At 40.7% G+C, this 24,359-nt stretch overlaps 1 protein-coding gene across 2 annotated transcripts in view; it reads left to right on the forward strand.

The window, feature by feature from the left end:
• The window catches only part of C11H10orf90 (chromosome 11 C10orf90 homolog), a 66,020-nt gene that overhangs the window by 13,069 nt on the left and 28,592 nt on the right, over positions 1–24,359 (forward strand). Inside the window, exons 2-3 of one of the 2 annotated variants that reach the window (XM_030031470.1) lie at positions 18,569–18,663; positions 20,906–21,989. In XM_030031470.1, coding sequence (XP_029887330.1) covers positions 18,569–18,663; positions 20,906–21,989 — 1,179 coding nt within the window. The remainder of the gene's footprint in view (positions 1–18,568; positions 18,664–20,905; positions 21,990–24,359) is intronic. The other variant, XM_030031472.1, reaches the window with a different exon arrangement.

Raw genomic sequence — 24,359 nt, forward strand, 5'->3', positions numbered from 1 at the left:
TGACACCAGGTAGGAATGTATAATCATTGTTGTATAATGTAATAATCTCAAATTTTACACAGAAACACTTAGTCATGTCCGCCTCATAGCTTTAAGTACTAAGATAACAGAGCTAAATAGCAAAAATCTTTGAAAGTCAGCTTTACTGCAATGGATGCCGTGGCTCTATTTCCATTACAGCCATGTAAGTAACAAAAATACGATGTGTCCCTAGTTTACTCTTTCCAATGCAGTGCACTCAGCTAAAAATCAAAGATTAACTCTGAGCAGCTAAAGGGAACAAATTCCACTAATTCATCAAAGCAAATGCTGTAGAATTTAATCTGTTTTATGAATTTTCTACCATTGATTGTTATGGCATGATTGGGGCACAGGAGGTCATTTGTGAGCACTGAATTGCTAGTTGTGTGACAGCAAAAAAAGAAGGCTAAAAGAAAGGTTAAATTAAAGAAGCTGCTAGAAGCTGGTTTTTTGTGAGATTAATGTATATTATCTAAATTAATGACAGTAAACCTCCAATTAGCTGAATGTTCATGCAGAATTACAGCTTTATTAGGTAAATACATGTTTTCTCAAGCCAAAGGGTTGGGTAAGGAGATGTTTAGCCTGCAACTGTAATAGGGTTACAGGTAGATGAACATTTTCTGTCTATTGGGGCATGGTGACCTCACTGCTGTTGCTGACAAATCTTTACAATAAATCTGTCATTGCTTCCTAACAGCAATACAGACTATGAAACTTATGACCTTGTTCTCTAGCATATCCTCCCATAATATGGGATGGGCAAAAGCCTTGAATGTGCTGCTTTGTTTTTCAATAAACAGCTTAGCTTTTATTTTAGAACAGAGATTTCTTCTTCAGCCCAGTGCATGTTGTTTTGGCACAAATAAGTTTGAAGTGGAACCTCTAAACTTGTTTCTGTTTTGTTAATTTATTGAATTCTCCTGTAAATATACATCAAAGAGAACAGCAGCTACGAGCAACTTTTGGTGTGGTTTTTGCAATTTGTACATACTAAAATAATTGCATAATGGAGTTATTTGAACAATTTTCTCCTTGGAAAGGGTAGAATTTTCCTGCAGATTGTCTTGATGTGAAAGGTGGGTTAATCTCCTAGATGCGCCACCTCACAGTAAAACACTGCAGTTACATTCATGAATACTTGCAGTATACCACTTAGCTGTGTATAGGAGTTTACTGTCATTATGGCTTTGAATATCAGCAAAAAAACCCTGGTCTGTAAAAAAAAAAAAAACCAAACAAAAATTTCCTAACAAACAAAATCCTACCCCAACTCCCCAAACAACAAAGAAAAACCAACCCAAAACCACCTTTACGTTATTTCTTAAGGTCTTATTATCCTAAATAATTCTAAAGGATGCCCACAGTGTCTTTTATATACATGCTGGGAATGTAATAGCAACACTGGGTCAGAGCAAGGATTCAGTTACGTCATTATCCCGCTTCTGGTCATTTAGGTTCACAATTTAATTACTCATTGTGCAGAAAAAATACCTTCACATGGGTGTGTATTTACCCAGTAGTTTCACATCTCCCCATACCTCCTCCTATGCATCTTATGAAAGCTGTTTGTGATTTTTGTAGATCTCTCCCATATTGCTTCTTTTTTGACTTTTGCTGACAAGTCCCAACTTCTTTAGTGTCAGTGTGTTGCAGTAATGGTCCCCTTTCTGGGCCATTCTGGGAAAATATCGGTTCTTGGTGTACTTCTGCTGGTTTAGGATGAAAGTTGAGTTTAAGGAGATTTTGAGGTACTGCTGTGTGTATTTTGTTTATTTACCTAGTTTACTGTATATTTTCCTTGGTTCTCGGCTCTGTTCCTTTGTCAGCCTGTCATTGTTATATAATTTATACTGGGTTTTTTTTCATGTCCACTGATTTATCTTAATCCCATCATATTTCTGAGATGCCTGTGATATCACTATCCCTTTTTTAAAAATAAGCAAGCATTCAGGTTTACTCAGTGCTTCTATGCTATGTATTCTCAGTCAAACTCACACAGTTAGTATTGCTTCGGTTGCTATTTTTATGCTCCATGTATAAATGCAGTCTTCCTTGTCTTGACTGTTCTTTGCAATTATTATTTTTTTTTAACCTGAGACTCTCCCTCTCCACTCTGTCCAAAGATACAGAGGCTTTTATAACCAACTTTTCTTCAGCTTTATTTGGAGAAAAAAACCCAAGGCAAAGAAAAAAAAAAACCCCACCAACCAAGAAAACTCTCAGCTTTAAAAGCATTAACTGTGCTGTTCTATTCTGGTGTAGATGGAGCCAGGCTCTCTTTGCAGGCCTCCTCCTTAGTCCCCAGTATTTTCCCAGTAAAACTCTCCCCTTCTCTCCATTGCATTTTCCTGCACAGGGACTGCTCTGTTAGGGTGGGACTACTTTTTTCTGTGAGGGTTTCCCTTTTTTTCCCTCTGTCCACCTCTGTCTTTCCCAGTTTGTCTAACTGGCTGAGGCGAGATTGCTCTCCTTCTGAAAGCTGAGTGGTATTTCCAACACACGTAATCAAAGACAAATAGTTATATATGTTTCTTGACCCAGATCACCGGCTGGACACCAGCCCACCTTTTCCTTAATTCATTTTTTCCTAGCTTTGATCCCCGCTGTTGTTTATTTTACATTTCTAGCAATCTCTAAGAGACATTTAGCAAAGGCTTTGTATATAAGATGAATTCCAAAATCCATAGCTTTTCCTCATATTGTATTTTCAAACTGAAATCCTCTTGAAAGGTCACTTGAAGGCTTGAAATACTGGAGCATTTAGATTGTTGTTGATTTTTCTCGTGGTGATTGACTAGCCATCAAGCTCATCATGCTCTTCTACTAAAAACAAAGTGGTTACATTTTCTTTTCTTGTAAAGAAGGAGTCCACTGAACTTCTTCGATACAGCTGCTGGTGGAATTGCGTTATGCACAGATGGATATCCACAGTAACGACATAAGGATCAGACCAAACAGTGTAGACCCTACTGTGCAGAGGAGAAACCGTTTCATATGTGTGCGCTGTAGTTAAAGGAAAACACTAATTAGTTTTGAAATGCCGATGGTGGCTGGTTCATTTTCAGAGGCCAGCATGGCAGCCTTTGAGTTACGACAGCTTTATACATCCCCACTGAGATGCCATGGGGACTTCTTTATTGTCGGTGGCTGGTTTGTATGGGGCTCTTTTTGTTAAGTGAATGGTCTTGGTCATCATGTTAATAACATGTTTTTAGTTGTTGTACAGTTGACTGTGGATGTGTTGTATGGGATAATGTATTTATAGCTGGAGGCTTGGTTTGATATCCTTTCACCAAGTCTGGTTGAAGTAAGAATTACTGAGTTCACAGTTCTACAGGCAATCCCAAACAGTGTATAATTTTACAGACGTTTTATGGTAGATTAAAATACTGAATTGACTCAGGAATGGCTGAAGATGGTTCTTTTCTAAAATAAATAAATTAAAAATATAGCCCCACCATCATCATAAGTGCAAGGATCAAATTGTTTCTAAGACTTTTTTACAAATGTAGAAAAAAAAACCCAACAACCCTGAAGTTTTTGGCCAGATGGTAACTTCTTCTAGCGTTGACCTGCCTACATATGAATTTGATGCTGGTTTAATTAGTCTTTTTTCAGCAGCATGATGAAGCATATAAACCTACATGTGTCATCTCGGTACTCTTTTCTCTTTGAGATCAGTACATTTCTGTTGCTCCACTCTTTGTTCATGGCCTTAAAATACTTTTCCATTTAGCTTCCAAGCTTTAACGATTCAGCTCTGCATTGACAAAATGCAGAGTATTGAGTTATGGTAGAAAAATATTAATATCATAGAGTGATTTTTTTTTTTCCTTGGGAGAAGATAGATCATGTAAATGAGGCAATCATTGCTGAGAAGCTAACTTAAAATTTTTCCTTTCTCCGGTACAAAGTGCCAAGCCTTTTTAAGAAAATGGAAGATGGTAAGTGCTTTATGGAACTCAGTAGCAAAAATATAATAGCTCTGTGTATCCCTATTTGAAAAGCTGCAAGTGTGTTTTTTTGTAATGAGTGAAAAAGTAAATTGTATATTATTTCTGCAAGAGAATTAGCTTTTATTTATTTAAGGCAATCAGTGTTTATTATAACATGCATTTAGAGAAACAGATTTAAAAAAAACATACTCTCTTGGATTTACGATGGGGGTTGTGTGTTTGGTTTTCACCACAATTAAATAAAACCTTATCCTTCAAAAAAGAACTATTAAATATTCTTCAGGTCTTATTAAATGTTCTTCAATTCTGTATAATCCTGTATCATCCTCTATTTGGCAGCTGCACAGCAGCTGTTTGCTCACTGTCTTTTGATTAATTCTCTTACTGTTCCGGAGTGTAATACACCTAGTTTGTTTAGAGAAAGGGAATATGTTCATATTTAAAAATCCCTTTTACTGCAGTTACTGCATCTTTGCAGATTTAATTAGGTCTCAGTCCCCTCCAAATCATGTAAGTCAAAGGTCCCATCTTACTTGTCCCTGAGGCATCATTACAAAAAGTCCCCAGATGGAGTCTAGTTTCTAACTGATGACTTTACCATATAGGGGCTAATTACTTCTAATCTTACACATTGATGAGACTGTATTTTATGTCTCTGAGCCACTGAAACTGTAACTGCCAAATTATCCTCTACTGTAATATGCGGGTTATTTCTCCATTAAATGGACTGGCTTCACAAATGACAATCCTTTCCTGCCAGGCTCTTGCATTTTAAACCATAATTATTTCTGGCACACGGTTCCATCCGATGAGCCCGTGTTAATCCATGGTATGATCTCGGATAAGCTGCTAGTGCCCGGTTGATTTCAGCCAGGAAAGGGTGAGCAGAGCCCCGGGGAGATTCGGGCGATGCTCTCCGGGGCTGGCTGTGTTTCGCTTAGCCCTACCTTGATCCACCAGCATTTTCTTTTTCTAAGCCATAACCTCCATCAGATCTTTAAAAGAAATGACTCAACATTTTCACCTTCTGAGAGGGAAAAAATGTGTGTGGAAGTCTATAATGCATGAAGGTGTTGGAAGCCTAATCTAGTATAAACTGCCTTCAGTCAGCCCTCTTAAGCACCGGGGAAGAGAAATGAATATCTAAAAAGCAGCAAATAACTACAATTGCACTCTGATTTCATGGCTATATGTGATAGAGGTCAGTAACACAAGGCTGTTTATTTATTCGTACAAAGCAGCGGCTGTTATCATAACTTGCTGTAGGCGAAGGTATTGGAAAATCCTCATTCGAGGAAATACTGTATTTTATTACAGCATTACTTCATACCATGTAGGCTTTCTTCCCTGCTTCTTTCTCTATTAGTTTTGACCCAGCCTGATGGAGCTAACCTTGGGGTTGGCTCCCCAAAGGAGGAGTTTATTCCAGGAATCCGAGCCTGAAGTTATAATAATTTGGGTTTAGTATATTCCAGATCTTAATCCAGCTCTGCCAATAAGTAACTGCTAACTGGAAGCTTTGGTAGAAGAGCAGGGGTTTTGGAAGAACAAATTTTGGACATGCTGGAACTTTCCCTTGGCTTCCATAGTTTCAGGGAAGTCAATAGCACCTTATTGATTTAGCTATTACTTTTAAAAAGCAACAGGGAACTAAGTTGGCAGTGCTGTCTGGGGCGAAAAAAACCCACCAAAAACCAACACCAAAAAACCAAAACAACAATAAAAACCCCAACCCCCCAACCTTGAAAATCCTAGTGTTACCACCATGGCTACCTACCACAGCCAGAAACACTAACTTATACCCAAAGTACAGAAACATTTTGTGCTCAGTTTCAGTACTTTATTTAAATTTTTAAAAACCAGCAACAACCCACCACCTAATTGTGGATTAATAAACTTTCCTTAAATGGTGAATGAAATATATAAATCTGCATTTATATACTTATCAGCATTAACATTCTGGCCGAGGTGTTAATCCCAATATTACTCTAACTACTGCAGTAATACATTTAGAGTAATAAGATGGTCCTAAATCAATATGACATAGACTAAACTGATCTTCCAAAATAATTCTTTCAGTTTAGGATATGCCCTTTTATTTAAAATACCATGAATGACTTGCTGAAAATTTTGTTTCTTTTTTTTTTTACATCACTGATGACTTCTATCCCACTAAGCATCCAAATAGTATACTTACTTACAAGCGTATTTTAATTTTTTTCTTTTTAAAAAGGGCACTATCCTGAAAGCCTGGTTTTTGATCTGTTTAAGGAGGCCAAAACCTTTAACCCAAGAGAGCGTAAGATTAAGCATGCTGTTGTGCCTGCCATTGCAGCTATCCCTGCAGTGGCTGTCCGTGTGTAACATCGGTATGTTCTATAGGATTGCGATTACCAGAATATATGAAGCAATGTACAAAAGACGAGCCCCTGAATTTGCTTTTTCTTTCTTACCATTATTTGAGCTTAGTCTTTTGAGTGATTAAGGCAGCACGTGAGTCTTGGGCTAATCCTCTATAGTTGGCTTCAACTGGTAGGATTTTAATTTACAGTAAATACTTCCGTTGTAAAAATCGGCCTTTTAGTCTCAACTCTCCTGAATAATGCAGTACTGTATAGATTCATACCTGTGTATACACATCTGATTATCATTCTCACTAACCAAATTGCAGGTATGTATCACGAGAAACAAAATACAGGATCTCCAAGCTCCAACAGGAGAATAGATATCCACAGTTTAAAATAAAACGTTACTGGCTTGTGACCCTGTTTACCTCCTCGTGGTGGGGCAGCTGTCGGAGTGCTCTCAGCACACCTTTAGATGTGCCCCAGCAAAGGCCAAGCTCTTCTCCATTTCGCCTTTGGACATAAAAGTCACCAAGGTAACTTTTTTGAGTGGATGTAAAAAATGTCCATTACAAACCAAAAAAAGCAAACAGCAGAACAGCCAAAACACCATGCCATCCTAAAAAAACATTGGAAGTTAACCAAAGTAACTTCAAGTAATCCAATAAAGATCTACCTGAGCCTATCAGTCCCAGAAAATTAGGATAAAAAGAAGATGTAGTTGTACTGTGAGAAAGGAGGAGAGAGGGTACATGCTAATCAGAGGGGAAGTGAAATTGTTATTTCTGGAAGGAGGGACAGCATAGTTGGTGGAAACGAAGTACTTCATTGGCCTCTCACAGCTACCTGCAGTGGTTTTGTGGTGGGGAATTTAGCCAAGACACCATCCTAAACTGGGAAAGTCTGGGCCCAGCAGTAGAGTGACAGACAAGGGTGTACCCTCAGTAATGCGTTCGTTACCTGAGGCTACCCCGCGACTATGGATGTGGGGTGAAAAAGGGTGGGAGTTATATTTTCACAAGGATTCAGAACCCGGGTAGAACTAGTTATTGTGGTTTGCCAATACACATATTAACTAAATCAGTTAATGCAACTGGCAGTGAATAATCCACTGGCACAGTATATGTGCCAGTCCATTGCAAGGAGGTCGGGTTAATAATTACAACCTGTTCCATAAAATGCCGACTATTTCAAAGGAATTTTTCTTTGGTGCTTTTGCTTGGGTTAGAGGGGGTGAGGGGGGAGAGTTGTGTTGCATCGTGAGAGAGTTCAGCTGGGAGCTAGCCCAAAGGGGAGAGTGGACACCTCAAAATACAGCTTGCACGAGGGCCGTAGCAATGCAGAGCGGGTGTAGAGTTTTATAACTACACTAAATTTCCAGCTGAAACTTTCTAAAAAGAAAATTCCACATGAACTTCTCCTTTCCCAAAATGTTCAGGCTTGCACTGTCTCTCTGCACGAGGACAAATCTCCCCCACACCTAATGCAAAGTTCATTGCTCTCAGCTTCAGACAGATCATCCCCTGGTCACGTCCCACCTGAGCATCGGTGTCACCAGCACGGGGTTGCGAGCTCTTAGCATACTCCTTGTTAAGCTTGAAAATGCTCAGTAATGTCCTATAGGTCATTCTGCAGCTTCTAGCTGAAGGATTTAATGGTGGTTAATGTTAGAGAGAGTACCGATAATGACTGAAGAGGTTTTTGAAAGCACATTCAGCAAAGTCTGTCTCCTGTAACTGGTGGACCTGAAGAGACCTTTGGGATCAATTCTTGTCCCAAAGCACCCAGTGGAAAGACCAAAACTGAGAGGTGCCAGAATCTGGCTGGGGGAGCTGTGCTGGATGAAGGGTGCAGCTAAATTATTCAACGGCTTATGCGTTGGCTCTGGATCAGAGATTGTCACTGAACAGAACAACTGTAGGACAAACAAAGTGGTGGTGGTGGTAAACATCCATAACAACTTAATTTTGCCTTTGATAGATAGTTACTTCAGCATTTCATTATACCAACCCAAGCTGTTCAGTTATTACTTCACAATGCATTATTCCAGGGATTCTCTGTAGTAAAATCTGGGTATCCAATGCTGTTTCTATCATAGCAGGCACATTTAAGAAGGTAACTACTCCGGTAATGATTTGCTATGTGACTTTAAACGGGACAGATGTTGTACATGCTTATGTCTAAGGTACAGCAATACTGGGGTCAAGCAGTTACAGCATCATTAGACTGGCCTCCAGCACTTAACTTTTCTTTGCGCCTCTCAATTTCCATAATCTTAGCATGAGATATCCGTATTTTTTTAGAGAATGAAGACAAAAAGATGAAATTGAAAATAGAGGCTACCAAGAAAGAGGCCATTTCATGAGCAGCAGAGCTGACGATGCCCATGAGTCGGTACCCCGAGACCCAAGTATCGCCCTGGTTCTCCTCCCTCCTCCTCGCATCTGCTTGCCCACCCCCTCTTCCATCTGCCCCCCCCCGTGCCTCCTCGCTGCCCCCAGGACAAGGAGCAGCACCCGCCACGAGCGATCTGGCACTGTGGATGTCCTGCCCGGCTGGTAAGCGTTGTCCGTGGATCAAACAGGGGAGACCCGGTGAACTTCTTTCTGTGGCAGCCTCTCGTTTCTACAAAGCCATTGATTTCTGCAGTAAGCTTGTCGGAGGTCAGCTATCGACCCTTCTGTCATGTTGCTTGAAACAGCCCACAAGCTCAAAAGCCCCAGGTTGGACAGAGAGAAGGTTAGGGCATAAATCAAATTACTTCTGGAAATCAGGCTAAAAATTTGATCCAAGTAGAGAGCACAGTGCAAAAGGGTTGTGGGGGTTTTTGTTGTTTTTTCTTTAATTGTTTCACATGCAGTAACTAATAATTAGGAAAAAAATCAGGACTTCTAAAACACAGGGACAACTATCGTGCAAGCATAGTTGTGTCATTCTATCCAGCATACTCATGCCCAAGGGAACATGACCCTTTGTGTTTGGCCCTACATCAGTCTTAGTGACCTCATCATTAAAATGTATAGGTATGTGAATGACTTTATTCATAGAAGTAGCTATCTTAGGGGACAACTATTGTGAAAATAACTATTCACATACTGAAATAATTTTCAGATTGGTCTTGCATCAAAATGTGTTGGGTGGTGTGTGTATATTTTACAAACGCAACGCTGTAGAGCAAGGAAGTCTTGCAGCAAGTAAAGGAAAATGCATTTTCTTATCAATCTGTTGCAGCTCTGATGTTGCTGAATGCAATAATTTGGGATCTGAGCTTTTAGTTTTGCACGAGAGATGGAATATACAATCATGAGTTTTGGGTTGTTGCTAGGCAGCAGGTTATTGCTTCTTGGAAAAGCGGCCACGGCTGCCGGGTCCGGCCGGGCTGCTCGGCCAGTGGGACCGGGTGGGTGCTGACAGCTCCCAGCCCTGCTCCTTCTCATTCAGGTGACATCTGCAGCCAAAAGAGAGCTTGAGAACTCTAAATTTCATTCCTTGCCAACCAGTATTTCAAAGGTGCCAAAAGTTGAGGTTTTGAGGGCTTTAACACTCAATCATCAACTCCAAGCTTTTCTGCACCCTCCATTTCTGAATTGAAAGCCTGAGTGATTAAAAAAAAAAAAAGGCAATTACCAATTATCTTTTGTTGAATCTGGTGATAAAACCAAAATCCACCATGCCCTGTTTTATGTTGGTATTATTATGTTTTTGTTTTAATCTCTAGCATGATCTGTGTTTCTAAAACCTGTTGCAATGGAATTCAAAAGAGCTCATTCCAAGATCAAACAAATCATGGCCGCGTGGTAAAAGCATGCTATGAATAGAGATTTGTTTTTCACTTTCCCTTCAAAAGGCAAACGTAGGTAATATTTCACCAACCAAAAAGTTTTATGCGGTAGAATAATTACTAAGTTCAGCTGCATGAAGAGTCGTTAGACTTAGAATCGAAGCAGGTCAGTGGCAACTGAAATTAGTGGGAGCTGCATAGTATTCTTCAATTGTGCAAAATAGAACTGTTTACTTTGTGATCAAACTAGTGACTTAGAAACTTAACTTTTTAGGCTTCATACTTATTTAAATCTGAGCTATTGTGTTTTTATCCTGTGAACACTGATTCTTTCTCTTGGTTTTAGCTGACTGCATCCCCTATTATCAAGCAGTTTCTGATGTCTGTAATCACAGCAGTTAATGTGAAAGACTTTCCAGAAAGAAATAATATCCCAAGTATTACACAAAAATGAATGCTTCTATTATACAAAAGTAACATGAAAAGACTATATTAAATCTGGCATGACTGCTGCTTCACTGAGTTTAGTTCCGTTGTACAAATTGTTCAGTGTCAAATTTGGCTCATGTGAACATCCTGTTTCTTTGTTTTGGAAACAAAATTGGACTAATAGAGATGTGTTTTGGAATCACTACTTTGATGTCTTGACAAAAGCATCTGTACCCACAGCACACATCATTTTCTGGAGCCACCACTATATTAAGAGTATTAAAAGGGGGGAAAAAAAATCGATAAAGCAGATACCACAGTTAAGCAAAAGCATGGTGAAAAATCCCTGCAGCAGGATATATATTGAGTCATAAAATGCATGCATAACAGACAGTGCACAGGTTTTCTCCTGTCCTCTCTACAGTTTCTTGTCTTAAAGTTATGCTCTTACAAAAGCAGATAAATGTAAGAAATATTGAACTGCTGAAGCCAAACAATTACCTCTAGCTCTTATTATGCATAAGTAGCTTTAGGCAAATGTGCACATTTTGTAATTGCTACCAGTTCTGAGTAACACGGGTGGAATTTTTATTTACAAAACCCATTTGTACCATCAAATTCTGTGCATGTTATGACCTTTACATGAATACACGTAATAGCAGTAAAATAACTCTTCATAAATATACTTTTTGGCTGCAGAACTGCTTTTCCTTTGTTTGCTTATGCATAGTATTTGTCATGTTTACAGTCACTTAAGAATTTTCTGGCTATCTCAAATATTGTTGTACTTTCAGAAATGGACGTGGTCACTAAAATGTGGATGTCTTAATAACATGCTGTGAAGGGAACTCTGAGAGTGGTGGAGGATCCCTTCCGATAGCTCATTCTGTATGAAATGTTTCTGTTAGTTACATCTTTATTTTGAGAGCACCTTAGGTGCTCGGTGGTCAGTAAGCCAAGTAACGTTACAATAGGTCCTAATGCATCTTAGTGCAAGGATCTGAACCAGGAATAGTACTCAGAATGCTGTAAATTTAGAGATAAGTGGAACCTGAAAAATTTAATTGTTAGATGCTGCTTGGACTCGCCTCCTTTCTTTGTCTCTGTCTCCTGTCTACCTTCTCTTCTGTACAAACGTCTGGCACATCTAGTGTTCATATTTAAATGTTTTATTCAAGTTTGTCTAACCCAAAAGTCAGTGCTATATATTTCTACATGAAACAGCCTCCAGAAACCCTGTTGCTCTTGGCTTTTCTCCTCTCCTGCCTCCTGTGCCATGCCAGTGACAGACTTTCAGAGTCTGTCACCCTTTCATCTCCATCTTTGATTGCCATCAATCTGCCTTTTCTCGCACGGTCCCAAACTTCACCTTCAGGACAAAACCCCTCCTGGTGATTCCTCTGCAGATGCTGCTTCCAGAGCTGCTGAGACCTCACAAGAGGACTTGTTTAAAAAATCCCAGATAACTTTTTGGTATCAGCAGCTTTCCAATAGAGTAAGCTGGCCACCAAACAGGAACTTGGACAAGAAACCAAAGGTGTCATCTCCCCTGTGCTGCCCTTTGCCTTGGTGTGAGGATAGAGCATCTCATACAGGAATCGGAATTTGCCAGGATTACCTAGAGGGGAGACCTCTTCTCCAAGGAGAGTTTGGGTTTTTTGCTGCTCATGCATGATGTTTCACTGTTTTGCAAAATCCTCCTCGGAAAATGTGTCCCAATGATACGAAAGTATTTATCTCCCAGAATCATGGTGAAATATATGGACAATTTTGCATTGCTTTTAGCAGTGCAAAGAGGTGGGTGGAAGGCAGTCCCACCAAAGTGGGGGGAACCATGGAGCTTCAAGACCTCTGTTGTTTGACTCATCAGCATTGGGGAGCTTGATGGCTTGCTCCTTGGCTCCAGTTCTTCCTCTCACTGCCACAGGAATAGGAACCTGTGACGTTTATGGCATGTCTTCCATTTCTACAATGAAACTACTGAAGAAAAATTATGAAAGGGTATGATTTGGCTATTAAACATTATTATCCCTCGTGATCCACCCCAATTCTCCATGTCTTACAGATAACCTCCCCCTAATACCCTGTTTTTGAGCTCCCCATTCTGCTCCTACTACAATTTATAAAGATCTCAGAAGAGCTCCAGCAGGGAGCTCCAGTGACAGACCATGTTATTTGAGCTGAAGAAATCAAACCTATGTCAGTTAAATCTTCCAGTGTACTCCCATTTGAGTCCTTGGCCTGAGTTATGTCCACACAGCTGGGCTTCAGCAGTTTTGGTGAGTTAGTCACTGCTTCTAGGGACTGAGATTTGTTACTGTAAGCTTATGCTGTCTAGAGAAACCTAGGAATGTGTTCCTCCCCACACTACTGAAAATTTAAAAAAAAAAAAAAAAAAGGAAAAAAAAATAGAACTTGGAGAAGGAGCAGAAAGGGGAAAAGGAGAAAGTGAAGAATCTACTTAATTTTGTCTGTGTGTGTGAAAGATATGCTGGGGGTGATTCCCCACTTTATTTTATTAAGTGAAGATAAAGAATAATAGTGGTGCATAATGAAAACACAATATTTTTTTCTCTTATGCATGGGTTTCAAGATATAATTCCTGTGCTCTTTCTAGCCCCCTGATGAGCACCTTGCTTCTAATGGCATGGATAATGAGAGATTTACGACTTCTGGCTTTCTGATAGCAGACCAGAACTCATTTGTCCGTTCCATGGCGGATCCTGTAATCATCTCTGCAGGCAGCCAGCTACAGCTTCAAGGTGTGCAAGCAGGGAAAGATAATTCAGTTAACAAATCTCATGAAGCTACTTGTAATAGAAGAAAATCCATCCTGACATCTTAAAAAAATATTTTTCTATTTTGTTTACATAATGAATCCTGTTCAGACTGAAATGATTTCAGCCTTTTCTGCTTACTCTGATTTGAAAATCTTCCCAACAAAGTTGCCTTAAAATACTGTTATCTTTGTGCAACTGTGTTCAAGTACTTTCTTTTGTGCAAAGTACTTGTTTGTATTGGTTTGGGTTTTTTCATGACAAGAAAGATTTCAAGTAAAGAGTTGGCAGTTGCTTTCTCCTCCTTTAAATCTATATTGCTGTTTGACCCCCATTGTAGGTAGGGGCATGCTACTTCTTAAAAGGAGTTCAGCAAAGATGCTTTAACAGGACTGATGTGCTCTCCCTCTGTCATCCTCTCTTGATGACTAAGTACAGTGTGGTTTCTAGCTGTGTTCGAGCTATCAGGATGACATCATGTGCTCCTTAAGTATCTCGGTGAAAGCTACTGTCTAGTCTTACATGAAGGTTGCTGAATGTCAAATCCTGCAGAGATGAAAGTCAGGTGTATTTTTATGAGACTGTAAGAGATTAAAATCCACCTGTGGCTGTGGGGCTGCCTTCCTGCCCTGCCTGTGCCCCATCTTCACTGGGATGCTGCCTTCAGACCGTTGTCAACACACCACCTCGCCTCTTCCTTGAACTTAACATCACTTCTGAAGGCTCGGGATAACGTCCTTGAAGGATGGCAAGACTGTGCCTGTGCCAAGGCGTTCTGGAGATGCATCGCTCTCTCCGTTAACAAGTAAACACAACATTCACCAGCAGATTCCCAATAAATCAATTTAATATCAGCAGGGACTTCAGTGAAAGGTGGGATTTTCAGCATTCGTCTGTTTCTGCTTTTAGTACCGGGCATGTGAACTTTAGATTTATTGTTCAGTTTCATTTTAGGTGACAATAGTCTCTGCAATTTTATGATATTCTTTCTTTATGACACATGAAGAAGACCAGAAGACGTGGATTTGATTCTGGTGTTCATTCTGACTTGGCTTTCATCTTAGATGTATCTGTAATGTCCGGATGGTTTTTCTGGATGACTCACTTCAGATCTGAAGAAGTGAATTATGATCTCTCCCAGCCTTACTGAGAGGGAGCGTGGTGAATCTTTAATGATGGCACTCTTTTCCTCAAGGCTTCCTTAGGTATTTGAATTTAAAAAGTCACAAGCAAATTTAAACAAATCTAATGTTTTAAACAGAATAAAGTATAAATTATTTCCTCCAAGCTGATTTTAATAATATAGTTTATCTGCTCATAATTTAGATAGGAATAATGCATAGAAGGAGAAAAAGGCTTAAAAAAAAGTTTTAAGTGATGCCAAAGACATTGTATTAGCTGAGTGACTGCTCTGATGCCTGACCCTGCAGCCAAGCCATTGATGTCCTTTAGCTACCAAGGTCCCAAGTGAGGAATTTGAGCATTTTTGGATAATCAACAGTGCTGACCTGGGGGCTGTAGGGACCCTGGCTGCCATGGACCTGGGAGGGAGCCTGACTCCCCTCACAGGTCTCTTAGTGGGCTAAGGATCAACAAAAAAGATCTTTTAGTAAAGTGGGGAAATTTTCCCCCTTTCTTACTGGTGTATTTGTTCTGTGATGCTGTTTTACGGTGTTTTGAGGGAAGTGCTGGAGGTTCCTGGAGCCTCCGGAGGAGTTCATTTTGAGGTGGTGCTGGTGGCTCGGGGAGGATGGCAGACCCGGTCGGCGCAGAGTAAGCAGGGCTTGGAGCGGAGGAGATCAGAAGCGCTGACATACGTTTGAAGTTTGTCAGCATATGAATAGTAAATGAATGCAACTTTCACGACAAAACCTGGAGACAAGGCCAGGGCTCGTGGTCTAAAGTCATCCCAGCTCTGCCCAGTGTCACTCTGGGTGTCATCAAACAACCCTCCCCGGCACGGCACTCTGTATGTGTCTAGCAAAGACCTGAAACACTGGCAGAATAGCATTATCCGTGGACTGTTTTCATGTGTGTCTCGAGTTTTGTACAAAACCTCAGCTGGCTACAAACTGGGCTGTCCTGTGCATGCCAAACACTCGCAGTCCGCTATTTTTCACCAGCACCCTCACCTTTGCAATCTATCTGTGTTTTAGCAAGCTGATTTACAAGTACATCTTTTCTGAATCATTATCTGAGCCGGCTGCCAGTTGGCCCGAGGCAGACATCCAGGCACTCGAGACTGGGAGAATCGGTTCCAGCTGCACTCCGTAATTAGGAAAACCCTGGTCTGTAGCCGGATGTCCAGATGCCTTGCCAAGGAGCGTATCATTTGGTTCAACAAACAGTATTTGTGAGGAAAAAAATAAAAAGAGTGAAGATGTAATAGGACAAAATTCATATGCCGGCAATTGCTCCTCTATCCCTCATCGCATCTCCCGTTTGTAAGCTGGAGAGGTGCGTCACGGTGGGAAGGGAAGGTCTGGGGAGGTTAAACAAATCCTTGGGATTTCAACTCGCATAAAAATAAGTTTCTCATACTCCCCACAGAGATGGAAAGTACTTGAAATGCCATTTCTTTCATGCTTTCGCACCAGGGAAAAACTGAACTTTGCATTTCGTTGTGTAACAAGAGTTACAGTGCAATGTGTTTTGTCAGCAATGAGAATTTGTATGAAAACTCTGTATGTGACATATCGCAGCTAAACCCTTGTGCTCTCTGAAGTGTCTTCATTTCAAGCACAGATTCAAGCTCTTTTTAAAGGTTTGGGGTTTTTTTCGCTTGTTCTGTTGACATGAATTAACAAATGTGAAGCTTCCAAGAATAGATTTAATAATATCATGAAAAATACCGCAGCTTTTGCCACCAATGCCATTTAATCTATCTTAGCAACTAGACTAAATGACTTGGCAAAAGTTTGAGTGTTTTCCAACAATAGGATTACCATAGTAATATGAGAATGTCATTGCACGGGATATGGTACAAAATGCAAAGCAAAACTCCATTCTGGATGATCTAGCAAAGAAAATAAACACTTCCTCCTCTTCTTCTTCTTCCCACCTCACTTCTTTCTATCTCTTGTGCTGCAGAAACAGCTACTTTTTAAAGTTAGACAAGCAAGAATTAACCAATCTATTCCAAGGGATCTGTGGGAAATTGGAAGGTCCTACCTACAGATTATTGCTAATCACAGGAGGTTACTCTGATAAGAATAACTTATATGTAATCTACGGCGTGGACTTTGACAACTTGTTCTTGTCTGACCCTGTAGTACTCAGTCTTTTTCTTGTGCCGAAAATACATTTGAATGAAATTCATGAAAGGCCATCTGGCAAAACATGCCTCTCTGGATCTGATTTATCTCCGGCCAGCCTTCTGGATTTCCTTGTGCAACGGTTGACATTCACAAGTTGATGTTCTCCTGTTGTAGCTTTCCAGCTCGATCTGAGACAACTGTGGTTTTCTTACTGTAAAGCATTTGAGGAAAATATTGATAACTTAGTTGAAGTTGTCGCTTTAATTACATATGGGGTTTTTATCAAATGTTTGGATTTTTTGAGGTCTTGCCTTAACTCAATCCAAGAATTTCTCCTTTATCCTTCTCTGCAAGTTATTCCCTATTCAGTTGTTTTAAAAAGTAAGAAAGACAGCATATGTAGCAGCTCTTCATTGTGAAGGTATTCACGTGTAATTCATCGCACTACTGATACACTGAAAATAACCTTTCCATAGGGCTCACCCAGCAGTTACCCCACCCCACTGCTTGTGGATGCAGGTGGATTTTGTCCTTCACAGAAAGCGCAGCACCTCCTCGCTGTGTACCACAGCAGGACGAGGAGCAGGCTCCAAGGGCATCCCGCCCCTGTTTTGTGCCAGCAGTTACCACGACCAGTGCTAGATCAGGTTCATTGCATTTTCGCTGATTGCAACCGTGCATTATTTCTTTGCCAAAAAATGTCTAGTGGGCCCCCTGCTCTGGCTATTTTCTGGATTCTCTTTTTTTTCCGTACTGTGGCTAATGAGTCCAGCTGTTTTCTCTGTTGCTCAGGACTTTCTGTTGCTCAATGACAAAAGCAAACAGCTATGCCAGCTATGAATATACACAGTGGCCTTGGCATCTTGGAGCTGTGCCAGTAAAGCATTAAAGTACACTTTATAAAATTAGAGGGTTCGTCAAACCTCCCGTGAGTGTTTTGTGTTTTCTGTTCTGTGGTGGGACTCAAGGAGATCTCTCGCTGGGGGATAGACCTGATACCTTCCCCCTCTTCCTCTTCTACTCCTTAGCTGCACCCATGGAGATGAAGCCAGGAAGCCTGCTATGGTGGATATGCTTTAATGAACACTTCTTAAAGTGGAGCTGATTTATATTCCTTTGTTAATATAATGTTACATGGAAACTGAAATTCTGCTTAGTAAAAAATTATCAACTTCTGTGGCAGGCTGCCTAAGTGAAAGAAAAAAAAATACAAAAGGTCTTACTAGTGGTGTGACTTGTTGCTATAAAGCAACAGCCAGTAATGTCAAGAGATTTCAGCCCAAACAGAGAATTTTTGAAAATTAATTTTGGACGCTTATTACAAAATAGAAAGTAACGTAATTTCTGGCAAAACTGTTGACAGCAGATGTAATGCATCATTGCAATAGCCCAGACTCCATGTTGTATGGAAATTAGCTCTGTGTAAAAAGCTGCAGACAGGCTAGTGCTCACAGAAAACAAAAGATGACAAAATCAGAGAGAGATGTACTGATGTAATAGTATCACTGAACTAGAAAAGTTATGATGTAATAGAATTTGTGAATATGATTTAAAATTACTGTAGTTCTTTAAATGTGAAGGTGACTTAGTTCAAATGAAACCAAACTCGTAGCATGCAGCCCATTAATGCGCTCATTTGTGCTCCCAGTTCTGCAGACTAGACAAAAGTGACATGTGTCGAAATCCGCATTTCCCATCTTCCCTGAATCCTCCACGCTCACGCCTGAAGCCAAAGTCAAAAGCAGACATATTCAAGCTCTGGATCAGCCCTGAACACACTGTGAGACTGTCCACAAACACATTTTCGCAACAGGGTCCCAGGGGTGTTTCGAGGGAAGAGGGAGAAACAGGATCCCTCCGATAACCAGATCCCAGGGCAATCAGATCATTTACAGTAGCTCTTTCCTTCCTGCTTGGACTCCATTTAAACCCACATTTTCTAACTCATCGCCTCCAGGACACTGAAAATAATATTACTTTCTCTGCATTTTTTCCCCAGGAGTGACACAAAAGCAATGGGGCACTGACGGTCAGAGGACATGCACAGGCCTGCAGCGGGAGAGTGCTGCGGAGAGAAAATCAAGCTCTACCAAGGTAAAATAAATAAATTGTGTTTAGATAGCAGTCAGCAGAATGCATTCAGGTTTAAAAAACAGTCGCTGATTGCTGAGCAGGGTATTTGATTTGGTTTTGTTTAGCTAGGCTTAGCTTAAGCAGCAGAAAAGCCAAATAAAATGATGGCTAAATGTTGTGATTCTGTGAGCTCTTGGTGAGGGGGAAAAAACTCCATGTTTTGTGGGGGGAAAAAAGTTGTTAAAAACACGCCAGGAGACTAAATCAAGTGGTATCCCAAATATCACTACACTCTGTCTCATGTTCTCAAGGTAAAGCCCGATGTTTTCAGTTCACCACAATTACTTTGTGTAAGTGCATATTTTTTTTCACAAGATGCAGTGAAGCTTGAAAGCTCCCAATGAGTATAGGATCAGCGGGTCAAACCTTAAAGATACATTTCTTTGCCAAAGATTGGGAGGAAGGAAGAATACATATACTCAAGCAGAAAAAGGAAAAGTAAATTATTTAAAATATTGGTGCTTGAGTTTGAAGCTAATCAGGAGCATTTTTGACATGCCTTTGGACTCTTGCAGAATGTCTCCATCTGTGCAGCCCTTAACAAAAGAAATAAATGTCAAATTAACTACTGGAGTATGAGAGATGCATCCAAAATAAAGTATTTCAAGGAACATTCTTTTTTGGTGCGCTGTTGAAATCTTGGGGAAGTTGAGAGTTTTGGAAGGCATGCAAAGGTCTTAAACCTGTAGGTAGAAGTAAATGCAGTGCAGAAAATATGAGGCAAATGTTGTTACAAAGCATGAAAGAAACAAAGAAGGAAGAAAACGCTTTCCCTGGGGCTGTGAAATTATTGAATTGTCAAAACCACAGGCAGCTGGTTTAAAGAGTTGATAAAATTTACTTGGCATTTCACCTCGTTAATAAACTCTTGATCTACCTCTACCTATTTGGGTTCCCAAATCAGCCTTCCCAAGAGTTACAAAGGAGCCCGTTTTCTGTGTTGTTTCCATGGAGGCCGGGAGCACAGGAATGGTTTTCCCCATGGGCTTTGGTGCCGTGTCCCGACTCCAGCGCTCAAGCCCTGAGAAGGATGACCATGGCACCCAGGAGGTCACGACTCTGTCACTCACATAGTCTTCCTAGAGGAACAAGAATATTATGTTTTGTGAAACGCTTGTCAAGTACCGGCATTGATTATCAGATGATAGACACCCAGAGATGACTGAGATGAATTTGTAACAAGCAGGAGCAGTACAGCTAGCAAATGGCACCTAAACCCCAAATGAACTTGGATGAGCTTTCATTATGAAGATAATCCTCAGATTTTGCATGCCAGTTCAGTGGGGTTTTTTTTTTCTATTAGGATCGGGAGATCTAGGAACACAGGGCAGGAGCAATCAAATCAGCCAATTTACAGCAGCAATGAGATTAGGCCAGATGCTTTATTGCATGTGACTTATGTGACCAGCCATGTGGATAATAATAGCAGGAGGTTTTAAACTCAGGTTAGCTTTAACGTAAAAGCACCTCCTTTGTCACATCGAGTGAAGTAATGTACGGTCTATCAAGATAGATGTTTCCTGTCATGGTTGGAAAAATGAATCTGCGCCACTGTCAATCACTCTTGGACGTATGTGGTTTTACATCATTGATAGGTGCCGCCAAGTAATCATAAGCAAGAGGGAACTAATGAGTTAAAATAGTACCTGGAGCCCTTATAGGTAATTATATCACTTTTGTGGGAGAGAACATGGAGAAGTTTTTCCATGCTTATAACCAGTGAAGTTGTAGAGCAGTCATGACCCTGGTGCCCACATGTCCTCTGCAGCATGTGATGGCACATGTGGACCTTCAGGATAATGATCTGTAGTATATTTAAATGCATTTTCAATTCCAGCTGTCCATCGTGAAAGAGCAGTTTAGAGTCTGAAACTGGCAATTGCCTTTGACATGTCCATTTTTAAACAAACACAGCAGCCACAAATCCCAACTGCAACAATGGGTTAAATACTGAAATAATTGTATAGAATACACATTTTTAAACTTTTTTTGCACCAGAGTGATAAGGTTTTCATTGAAGTCTCCCAGGCATTTCAGAGCTGATTTCAAGAGACTGTGTGTTTAAGTGACAAAACAGTTAGTATGAATAGAAAGTTAACATGAAATCTCAAACAAAACTGCCTGGTGTGATAGACGGTACATGAGAAACACTTACATATATTATAATAGAGTATGTTGATAATTTGAATCTTTTCGTTTGCAGGAATCTCTGTCATCACAAAATACAACATTGATTTCACCGATAGTCATTTCACAGATGACTGATGAGAATAAATCAAAAGAAAATTGGCCCGCTTTGCCTATGCAGTCCATGATCCCCCAGCCCAGTGCTTATCACACAAAGCAATCTTTGGCTAACCATGCGTCAGTCAACATTAACAGAGTATTTATGGTACTTCCCAGCAGATTAGAAATTCAAGCATCTTTAGACGATGCCACGTCTCCATTGGACTCTCCCATCACAGAGGAAAAACGGTGTCAAAACCAGCAGAAAGGGTTTGCCTCCATAACTGTTACTGCCAGGCGTGTTGCTGTGGGCTCCAGCGACCCAGCACGTGGACCCGGGGCTGTGCAAGAGCCCAACACCATGTCCCCAACCTCAAGCAAAGTCCCTGCTGCCTTCCGTTGCTGGCCTCCCCCAGGCAAAGCAAACCAGCGTGCCTCTCCATTAAAGATTGCTGAATCCTGCTCACAATTAGGCGAAGAGCCACGAAAACAGCTTTTTGACCCTGGAAACAAGGAGAACGGCGTGGGTCTTCAAAGCAGTGACGGGAGAGAGAGAGTACCACCTTCGTTCACCTCATGTGTCCACCTTCAGGTTTCTCAGCAGTGTCCAAATACCATCTATTATTTAGACAAGTCGCTCAATGTATGCATTGACCAACCTCGAATTAACTACCAAAAAATTCATAGATCAGTGTTGTCCTTCAATATAAATTGCAGTTCGTCTAGATTAACAGCAGATGGAGTAGATGGCATAGCTAATGGAGAGCCAATAGAGGCGATATTTCAAACAAAGCTCCTAGGAGAAAACGAGACTCCACTCAGATCAAACTTGAGTGCCCACTTAACAGAAAATAATGTAATTAATAAAGAGAAAACAAATGAAGGCTATTTGGGTAGTAAATACCCTTTGCAAAGTGTCTTCGTCTCTGAACTTCCAGCGTTTGTGGATATACCCAGAGGACCTAATAATGTAGCAACAACAGAGAAAGATGATGGTAAGCAGTCTGGCAGCTATCACACTACATTTTCTCTCCAGCTTCCTAATTCAAGCGATGAGGCAGGTAAGTAATTTCCACAAACCTCAGTCTGGTGGAGCAGAGGTTCAGGCTGGAACAGACCCACCACAATGATTTTATGTGAGCAGATAACAGTAATCCTTGCTTCTGCAAAGGCACGGTGAGTCAGAGCACAACCCGTACATTTTCAGTTCCAGGACTACCATGAATATATTTGCCATGCTGGTGTTGCATGCTGCTCAACAGCAGATAGAGAAAGCTTTGCCTGTGTTTTCTGCATTAAACCTCTACTTTTAACCATTTATAATTGTAATTTATTTTTCTTTCTCCCAGCAACACGCAAGCACTTAGCCTCTGAAAATAATTAGGTCTTTCTTTGTATAAGGGCTGAATTTCTTTTTTAAGAAGGAGATGGCTGCACTGAGCTTGGCTTTGTGCTCCTTGCAATTAAAAATGATCTTCTTTTCAGCTTTTATTTAGAAGGCTATAGTAATAAGCCTAGGCTTTTATAACTAATGGCTCCAGGTAAATGGTTTGCAAATCTTTAACGCATTTGTTTCAGACATCTCCAAGCATTTTGCAAACATAAAATTTTCTTTGCAACATTGCGCCCGGGGAAGGGAAAGGTACCGTGGGGATTGCTTCATGCCCAGAGTGGTACAGCTTCTGCTGCACTGGGCTGTAGCAGCTATTTTACAGTGCACTTGAATAACCACAGCTAAGTTTATTGACTCCCCAGGAAGGGAGTGTGGATGGGAAGAATGTCAATGAGTGAGTCTGGTTTTTACCAAAAGCACTAAGGTTAAAACTTACCCCCCATGTATCCTGCGACCTTGGGCTACATTTAATTGCAATTAACCCATTCTTATGTGGCCGTTTTGATCTAAGGGTCAGTATATGAACATAAGCTACTTCCTAAGATTCATTTGTACCTTCACCTTCCCAGTGCGCGAATGGGAAAAAAGCGAAGGATGAGAAGCCGCGTGCTGTCTCAGGGGCAGGAGAAGGCACAAAAACCCGGGCTGCCCCATCCCTTTGCACCTTGCTGTTACCGCTGCACTCACCTTCCCGTGCCTGCGATCGGTGGGACCGTCCTGCGGTTGTCACGGTGCAAACGGTGAGAAGGCACTGCTTCGTTCAGAGGCCTCCTGCTTTAACCTTTAAGAAAATTATCCGCAGAGCCAGGATTTTCAACAGAGAGACCGGCAGTGTCAGTAGTTCCAGAGCCAGGCCCTTAAATGAAAGCTGCGTGGGTCCGTAGGGTGAAGCATCCCTCAGGCTGGCTGCTAAAGAAAGCCTGAAATAAAATATTTCTTTCCGTTTCTAAGCGTAATCCAGGTTGTCTGTTGTTGAAGGGGAGATGGCACAGCGGGGAGCGGGAGAGGGGAGATGCCAACCGGTGCTAAAGGGTTTAGGGGCAGAAATGTAAAGGGGTGAGGGTTGGTGAGGACCTTCCACTAACTGGCACCAGCAAATTAAGTGTTTCAGCTTTGGACTTCATTGCATACTGTCCTAATTTCAAATAACAACATCTTCCTGAAGTTTCTGTAGGAAGAATTATGTATTCAAGGCTTTGTCCAACACCATCTAAGGTCTCTCTGTGATGTACCACAGAAACAAGGATTAGAATGATATTGAGCCTTCCCTGGGCTTGGTGATACAGTGGTGGCCATGAAGGAATCACTTTTACTAGAAGTAATTAGAAAGTGAAATAGGACACTGCTCTTGGTTTCACAGTTTTACTAAAAAGAGGAAATAAGTGAGGTAACCAGCTGAGAAATACTGGTTTTTGAAAAAGGACTTCCACCATTTGTATACACAAGAATACAGGTGTAAATAAACATGGGAAGTGTTACCTTTTTAACTGCTTCCACCTTTTGTGTAAGCAATAATGTAGAATGTAAAGATACATATTTCTCTTGATCACACCCTTTGTAATATATAAGAAGGTGTTTATCAGCTTACTACAACTTTCCTGTGTGAAATTTGTATAAACAGTCAGAATAATGCTTCAAAACAACAGTCTTTCTCTCCAGGATCCCCAAAGTAATGAGCTCTTGCATAGCCATCAGCCATTAAATGTGACAAATCATAAGAAACTTAGTTAAATGCATGAGACATCCTCACTGCTCATTAAAATGAAAGGCAATTGCTATGATTTTAACCTGGGAGAAAATGAAAAAGTGAGTTCCCTTGGGTTCCGAAAATGGGTGAAGAGAGGCAGAGAAGTGATCTCTAAGGTCCAATACTCCATTCTGGTGCAAATCTGCTGCAGCCTGTTATATGTTTTTTTCCTGGACTAGTTTTAAATATCTAAAGAAAGTTATAATGGGACACTGTTGCCTTCCTGTTTTTTGCTGTGGCACTTCTGTGTATACAGCTGAATATTACAAGACCTGTATTGCAAGATGCTGC

The sequence above is a fragment of the Aquila chrysaetos genome, chromosome 11 (genome assembly GCF_900496995.4).
Source record: "Aquila chrysaetos chrysaetos chromosome 11, bAquChr1.4, whole genome shotgun sequence".
Lineage (NCBI taxonomy): Eukaryota > Metazoa > Chordata > Aves > Accipitriformes > Accipitridae > Aquila > Aquila chrysaetos.